Source organism: Chiloscyllium plagiosum, chromosome 8 (assembly GCF_004010195.1).
Source record: "Chiloscyllium plagiosum isolate BGI_BamShark_2017 chromosome 8, ASM401019v2, whole genome shotgun sequence".
In the NCBI taxonomy this organism is placed as follows: Eukaryota; Metazoa; Chordata; class Chondrichthyes; order Orectolobiformes; family Hemiscylliidae; genus Chiloscyllium; species Chiloscyllium plagiosum.
The window spans coordinates 104,506,003-104,514,474 of record NC_057717.1 but is presented as its reverse complement, the minus strand read 5'-3'; the positions used below and the strand labels follow the sequence as shown (position 1 = coordinate 104,514,474).

The following is an 8,472-nucleotide window of genomic DNA, read 5'->3' as shown; positions in this document are numbered from 1 at the left end:
TGCATTGATAATTCAAATTTAATCATAATTAAAAAGGATTTTTAAAAACTTCCATTCACACATCATTCACAAAAGCAGTAGTATGGAAACTTATTGCACTGTCCCTCACTTACATAGCTGAATCATGAGGTTTTCTTTAAACTGATTTTTAATTGAATGGGAGGCTTGCAGCTTTTCCACTGGTGCTTTTAAGAGTCACCAATTAAAGTGGAGATGTTCTCAGTTACAGGATTGGGACCTGGGTACAGGCACATGATCAATGTTACAGGGTGGGGGAACAAGAAAGCGTTTTTAATTACATTGGAATCCAGGCAGTTTCCTTCACTTTCTTTCATGGAACAAGGTCTGATTGATTGGTAGATAGAAGCCTAATCCGTCAAATGTATTAAAAAGTGAACAAACTCCCAAATATGGCTGGGCGCTTGGATGAAGACAGAAGATGATGATAAAGTCATCTGTCATATTAAGGCATCATCGAGTGAAGTATGAAAACAGCAGCAGACGCCAACCTGACAATGACATTGTCCCTGGGAAAACCACACAGTGGACAGATTTGGACTTTCCATGTGCTTGATTGGTTGGTCCACAGTATTCCCACATTCCCCTCTCTTCCCAGTATAGGGCGGTTATAGGTACTGGATGCGAACACGGAATGTGCGGATCTCCATTGGATTGAGGACCACCTCGTGCTTGGAGCTATCCTTACGGCTGGAAGCTGACTTGACACTGTCCTTCTCTGAAAGGTGGGAAGAGAAGACCATCAAAGTATTAGTTAGAACATGCAGCACAGAGACAAGTCAAATAGAAAGAGATAACATTGAGTCTGATTGTGGTTGTGAAGAATCATCATACTGAACTCTCAAATCATTAACTCTTTTCTCTCTACCTGGATGCTGCTAGACCTGCTGATCCTCCAGCATGGAATCGGACTATTCAATCCAACTGCCCCCTGACAGGATTTCATATTCCACATCAATCATTAGTACAGAAGTTGAGCAGTTCTTGAGATAGAGAGCGACCTAACTCTGTCCCATCTCCTCTTGGCCTACAGAAGTCTACCAATCTGATTTCTAATTAATAATTGCCATCAATCGCCATTTGTGAACAGATTTCTAAACCGCCATTCTCGCTATAGAAGTGTATCTAATTTCGTTCTAATGTTTAGACTCTGCTGTTTAACTCTCCAGCAAAAACACATTTGTGTCAATCCTCTTCATTTACTTTGATATTTTAAACTTGGATCAAATCATGATTTATTGTTCTCTGTTTAAGGGAATACAGACTTTGTTTACTCTCTGCTCGAAATCAAGGCTTTGTTCTTTTAAACCCGTGCTGCACTAGGACATGATATCTTTGCTGAGGTGTGCTCCCAATCTGTATCCTCTAACCAGGGCTTTAAACAGCTGAATCTTGACTGTTTCCCTAGAGGGGCCAGTATGCCTTAATCTTTGGATTATACTCTATCTGTTCTTGAGATTTTACCAATAAACCCTGTCTGTTTTGCCCCCCCCGAGTTAGAAATTAATCTGTTTTTACATCATCCTTTTAATTGATTTTCCTACACTAAAATCACAGATTTGATTCCCCCAACCCCCTGTCTTTATTAACAGCTTTTGGTTTTCTATACAGCCACTGGGGGACAGGATGATGAGGTGGAGCAGGACAGTGAAAACAAGGCAGTGTGTTTCTGACCCAGAGGCTGGGCGACCAACCTGGTCCAGTTCTCCATTTGAGTCTAGACACGTCCTCTTTCCGCTGGTTGAAGCCCAGAGACATTTCCTCAACAGAAATGATCTTGAAAGTAGAAAACAAATTCTGAAGGGAGAAGCAGAGAGAAAGCCAGGGTAAGGCCATCGGTGTACAATCGGACATTTCCCATGTCCTTGTTGATTCTGCTCTCTAGCTGGATGGCCCTAAGCAGCTAGTCTCAGAGTGGGGTTAAGAGAGTACAGCAGGGTATTTGATCACCGTTGGCATCAGTAACAATTAAACCATGCCTTTTATTCCGAGTTGTTTTAGAGCGACTGAGGGCAGGGACTCTGTCTGCTCAAGGCCTACCACCAGAGGGAATTCTCAGAATGGGTGTGTGTGTGTGTCAGGATTTGGTATCTCATGGGCCAGAGCTTTACAGATGATTCTAACAACAAGTCTGTCATAGACTGTCCCCGATCTCGACTTGGCTGTGTTCCACAGGCCTCTGCTTCCCAGCCAGTGGTGTACAGGTCAAAACCTTCCTGCTCTGGCATGGAGCTTGGTACAAAGAAACTGGATCAGGCCATTTGGCCCATCAAGCCGGTACAGCCCTTCAATGTGATCATAGCTGACTAAATAAATACTTTAATTCGTTTCACGCATTCCATCCCCCATAACCCTGTCTAGCGTTTATACAGGATAGATGTAATGAAGGGCTCATGTTATGATCCTATCCTGGTCTCTTATCTTCCAGAGAGAGGGGATTAGAGTTTCAAATCAGTTAATGGCATTGGCTCTCCCTCCTCTTGTCGTCTCCTCCCTACCGTAACCAGAACGAGGGAACTTACAGCCAGATCCACAGTGATGGGCTTGGAGTAGACACTGCTTTCCCCCATTTCAAACTGGTGTTCCAGCCGGATGAGGAAGGATTGAGAATCCCACTGAGCCAGAGTTAGGAGATGGACGTTAGGGGGTAACTCCTCCTTCAGGGCCGAGAACTGGAAATGTTCAGAAAACAAGCAAAGGTCACAGGAATAGCAGAGAAAGTAATCTTAGAATTTCTACCCTATGGGCCTTCAGCCCAACAAGTCCACGCTGATTCTCCAAAAAGTGTCCCACCTAAACACATTCCCCATGACTCTACATTTAACCCTGACAAATGTACCTAACCTACACATCCATGAACACTGAGCAATTTAGCATGGCCAATTCATCCTAACTGGTACTTCTTTGGATTGTAGGTGGAAACCCCCGCAGACATGGGGAGAATGTGCAAACTCCACACAGACAATGCTAACTACTGAGCCACCATGCCATCTTAATGAACTTGTATCAGTGAGATTACAACATAGAAACAGCAGACCCCTCCCCAAACACACTATCATCCTTTCTCCCCCGTAATCACAGTTAATGCCATTTTCCTCAGGCAGTCCATGGGATACTCAATTCCACACTCTGGATGAAGACTGTTTTCCTGAATTTCCCATTGGGTTTATTAATGACCGTTATTTCTAAATCCTAGGTCTGGCTTCTCTCGAGTGTCAACCTAATCAAACTCTTTCAAGAAACAATTTTTTTTACAGTAAATTAAAGTCAGGCTGTGCCTCTGCCTTCTCTCTTATCCACAGATCTGTTGGTAGATATTAATGTGGACTGTGGTTACAGCTGAGATACCAAAGTATGAGCCAGAGGAACTGGTTATTGACAGGAAGCAGCATCTCTCCTGCAGCGTTGGCCATGAGTACCGATATTAAAGTAGACACCACTGTAACTCTGTTGCCTGAGCTTCCATTTCCCTGGCCTCAGACACGTAGACCAAGCCAGGAGCTGGATTACCTCTGCAATGTGTTTCGGCCGGGAGCTGTAAGCTGTCCCTGTGCCCTGGGCCATTACTGTCCATGGTGCCATGTACTCTGCCTGTGCCTGTAGCCTGTGGAGTTCAGCAGAGGCATTGACTGTGTCGAGAAAGACAAGGTGCTTTCCTCGTACGACCAGCCCTTTGCCGTCGTAACCCGGCTCTGACAGAGCTTCCCCGACACCTCGGTTATCATCGCGGAGCAGTCTCCGGTGAACCTGTTGTGATAAATGCACAATGTCAGTAACGTAGGAGTCTGGTTGCTGGGTCATCGTTCACCCTATTCAGGGCAGGCTAACACCCGATCAACACTCATTCCAACCCCATCACAGCTGGAGCAGGCATTAAATCCCTGTTTCCCCCGATACAGTAAGGACCAATCTAACCCACAGCCAGCCCCCACCGTAGGATCCCAGAAGCTTTCAACCTTCCTTCCATCGCACTGGTGCCTGGGAATCTCTAGCCCTCGGAGTGTCTGTCCTTGGTGTGTGCTACAAGAACCTGCAGGTTGCTACCCACCCAGTTTATCTGCTTTATGAGCACATTTTCCAGGATCTGAAAACCAAGGAGTGGGAATCAAACCCAGAGTCTCTGCCTTAAAGACAGGTAAATGACCCACTATCTCCCCCTACAGGGGATTGTTCTGATCCCAGCCTGAAATCGAGCTTGATAAAAATTATAATGAGCTGGTCTTTCACTGAAACGCAAACACACAGTGCTACAGCTTTGGACTTAACAATAGAACACAAAAACAATAAAATGGAACAAACCAAACTATTTACACAAAACACAAACCTACAGCTTTCAAAATTAAAGAGAAAAACCTTCTCTGTAGTTTAACAGGAGCTTCAATTCCTCATAAAAACCATGAAATGTCAGAGCAGAATTCGGTCATTTGGCCCATTCTGTTTGCTCTACCATTCTGGTATGGCTCACGTGTTTCTCAACCCCAAGCTGCTGCCTTTTCCCCATAAAGTTTGATCCCCTCAGTAATCAAGAACCTCTGTCTCAATTACTTAAATGACTAATCTAATAACCTCATCCTTGAATCATCATACAACTGAGGCTAGACTTTCTTGGCTTCAAATAATCCCTTTGGTGTTTTAACCAACATGCTTGGTCTGGAAGGTTATACTACACTGAGGTAACCAATTTCTAAACTCTTCCCCTTCTTTAGGAGTAACTGTCTTACACACCCAGCTGCAGCCAAGCCTCCTGCAAAACTGACCAATTCCAAAATGGCTTCCTTCTAGCTCTGAGATTTTCCCCGAAGCCAACAAACAATTCCAGAATCTTCAACAGAAACCTAATATTTATTCATAAAACTCACCCACTGAAAACAAAAACGCATTACTCCCCAGGAAGTCACTCTCTCCCATACTGTGTTACAATACATCACCATGATTATAAAAATATTTGTACATTAATCATTAAACCCCCTCATAGACAGATCAAACTCACAACTTTAAAATAAATTAAATATAAATAACAGCTTCTATCACCAGGATGAGTTAATTAACGAATTCACCACTGAATGGGCTATTTGCGACCAAAGCTATTGCTCTCAATTCCATCTTCGCTTACTTTGTTCACAATCCTTCTGCCACCGCCACCCCCCCATCCATCTCAAGAGGGGAATAACTGAACAAGATTTACCATGAGCTCCAAGGACCCATCTTTGATGCTGCTTCCTCCTTGTGATCGATCAGTCAATACAGTCAACTGCATCTTGCTGTCCTGAATTAGAAAAGGTACCAACATTTCAAACCTGCAGAGGGGCTGTGTGCCAAAACAGTGGCCATTGAAATTAGCGTATCTCAGCTACTGTGAGAGCAGGAGAGAGATCGTTAGCTGGGACCATGCCTCCGCCTGTCTCCCTTACAGCGAGGGAGTATGTGTGTGTGTGCGCCCGCCCGCGCGCGGGGCTGGGAATGAAGGCAGAATCACAATTGGATGTGATGCATACAATGGTGGAATAGCTAGTTGATACTTTATGGAAACATTGAGGAGATATACTGTAGGGTGAGAGTATGCCCATAGGCTGTACCCCAACAAAGGCAGTGAGTCGAGAATACTGCTTTGCTGTGAATGGTTTTGGGAGCAGGGGGTGGTGGTGTAGGATCCCTTGTGAGACTGTGGGGTTAAAGCTGAAATACAACAAGGCTTTCACCTTCATGTAAATCCGGCTGTTCACCGGGAAGTAGTTTCCAGCAACAGGCTCCGTTTGTTCAAGTTTCCACGTCGGTCGATAATCTCTCCTTGGAGCACAAGGACAGGTTAGAATGCAGTATACAGCATAGATTCAACAAACACTCTCTCTCCTTCCTGTCAATCAGTTTCCGAGATATCAGTACACACGTCAGGAGCAGGAGGGACTTGAACCTAGATTTCCCAATCCAGCGATACAGGAAGTCCCAATGCACCACAGACCCTTCGGCCCAACCATTCCATGCTGACCATAACCCCAAACTAAACGAGTCCCACCTGCCTGCTCCTGGTTCATATCCCCCTAAACCTTTCCTATTCATGGGCATATCCAAATGTCTTTTAACATTATAACTGTACCTGCATGCACCACAGTTCATTCCACACACTAATCACTCTCTGTGGAAACAATTTGCCCCTCATGTCCTTTTTAAATCTTGCTTCTCTCACCACAAAAACATGACCCCTAGGTTTGAACACCCCCAGCCTAGGGAAAAGACCCTCATCATTAACCTCATCTAAGCCCCTTACGATTTTATAAATCTCTGTAAGGTCACTCCTCAACTTCCTATGCTGCAGAGATATTATGACACACGTCTGGAGCAGGTGGAGCTTGAACCTGGGTCTCTTGGTCCAGAGATGGGGACAGTACCATTATACTCGTTTAGATGATTAGTGACATATTTCCCCCAAAGACACCCCACCCAATGCTTTATGACATTCCTGTTCTTTGACTGCCATTGGATAATGTGAATGGCCCAATCACTGGGCAGCTCTGCAGCAGATCCCACATGGATTGTGATATTGATGGCTGACGGGATTTGAGTTTTCACTTCACACACGGTCAGTTGTGACTCAGCGGTAACCTCTGCCCTCTGAACCCAGGCTGACCATCCGAGTACTGAGCTGTGACCGTCATCAATCAGGTGAGATATTAAACGAAGGATCCTGCTGCTGTCTCTTGCAGGGCTGTATCAGGCCCTGTGGCCAGAATTCACTCCGTAACCAACATTTCATTTTAAAAATCATTCATGGGTCAGCATTTACTGCCTAAATGATAATTAAACTCAACCACATTGCTATGGGTCTGGAGTCACATGTAGGCCAGACCCAGGAAGGACAGCCATAGTGAGGTTCGAACTGGGTTTCCAAGATCATTGCCTGGGTCTCGGGATTTATAGTCAAGCCATAACAGCAGTAGGCCATCACCTCCCTCTGTCCTTCCTGTCTGTGGGAGCTTGCTTTGTAGAAACTGGTTGCTATGCTTCATTCATTGCAGCATCATTTCGTAAGAACTCAGTTCACTGCAAGGCAGTTTGGGATGTTGTGAAGTCAAGAACGATATTATAGAAATGCAGCTCTTGAGGGAGTTAGCTGCAGGTTCTAAACAACAGGAGTTTCATCCACAGCATCAGCTGGTGGCTGGAAGTCAATGACTACACTTCTCCAGGCAACTGTTTCCATCGGGAATTTCCCACCTTACCTCCGGGTGAGGATCTCTCTGCCGTTGGAATCCGTGTAGAAAATGCCCTCGGTTTTTAACGACGTGTCAAAGCGGCTGATAACTTCCTTGCCAATTCCATCACTAACGTTTCAGAGAGAGAATGGAAACAGAATTAAACCCAAGGCATACGGACAGGAGTAGGCCATCCTGTCCATCAAATCCGCTCCACCATTCAATGATCATCCTTAACTCCACCTTAGACTTAAAAACCTGTCTATCTCAGCCTTGATACGCGTCATCACTCAGTCTCCACAGCTCTCTGCGGTAAAGTATTCCACAGATTCACTCCCCTCTGAAGAAATTCCTCCCTATCTCTGCCTTAAATGTGCGACCGCCTTCCTCTGAGAGTCTGCCCTCTGGTCCTAGACTCTTCCACAAGAAGAAAATCTCTCCACATCTACCCTCACAAGCCTCCTAAATAACCATATGTTTTCCGGTGAGTTTACCCCTTGTCGAAATTAAGCCGACACTGACGTCAGAGGGTAAGGGATAGAGCTGAGGTCCTATGACACTATCCCCTGGAGCTGCTGTGTTTAAAGATGGACCCCACAGTGAATCTCTCTGACAGTGCGGGACACTCGCACTCCCTGACACACCAGCAATAGGCAGCGGCTCTGTTCCCAGGTCCACCTTGAGCCCTGGCTGTATCCTATAGGAATTCCGGATACTTACCCATCTGGAATTGGCCCCACGGTCCACTCGAGTTCAACAAACTGCTGGTCTTTGTACAGCCGAACAACTTGGGAGCACCACGCTGAAAAATTTTGATAAACTTCCTGAAATAAATCCGTCTTCAAAACGGATTAAAAAAAAGAATACATTATATCGGCTATATCCCGCGAGGAATAACCTCCCACTATCCCATTTCCCAAACCAGACAGCCCGGCAGGACTACCACACACACACTTTGGACAGTCCGCACCAAGGGAGTGCGGAGGGTCAGTGCTGAGGGATTGCAGCACTGTCAGAGGGTCAATGCTGAGGTAGCGGCGCACTGTCAGAGGGTCAGTGCTGAGGGAGTGCCGCACTGTCAGAGGGTCAATGCTGACGTAGTGCCGCACTGTCAGAGGTTCAGTGCTGAGGAGTGCCGCATTGTCGGTGCGTCAGTGCTGAGGGAGTGCCTCACTGTCGGAGGGTCAGTGCTGAGGGAGTGCCTCACTGTCGGAGGGTCAGTGCTGAGAGAGTGCCTCACTGTCGGAGGGTCAGTGCTGAGGGA

At 45.9% G+C, this 8,472-nt stretch overlaps 1 protein-coding gene across 1 annotated transcript in view; it reads right to left on the bottom strand.

The window, feature by feature from the left end:
* The window catches only part of man2b1 (mannosidase, alpha, class 2B, member 1), a 31,463-nt gene continuing 22,991 nt past the window's right edge, over window positions 1–8,472 (bottom strand). Inside the window, exons 13-20 of the mRNA XM_043694990.1 lie at window positions 7,929–8,047; window positions 7,236–7,337; window positions 5,718–5,805; window positions 5,204–5,284; window positions 3,529–3,765; window positions 2,541–2,690; window positions 1,713–1,815; window positions 1–736 (exon numbers count right to left, since the gene is read on the bottom strand). Coding sequence (XP_043550925.1) covers window positions 627–736; window positions 1,713–1,815; window positions 2,541–2,690; window positions 3,529–3,765; window positions 5,204–5,284; window positions 5,718–5,805; window positions 7,236–7,337; window positions 7,929–8,047 — 990 coding nt within the window. The 3' untranslated portion in view covers window positions 1–626. The remainder of the gene's footprint in view (window positions 737–1,712; window positions 1,816–2,540; window positions 2,691–3,528; window positions 3,766–5,203; window positions 5,285–5,717; window positions 5,806–7,235; window positions 7,338–7,928; window positions 8,048–8,472) is intronic.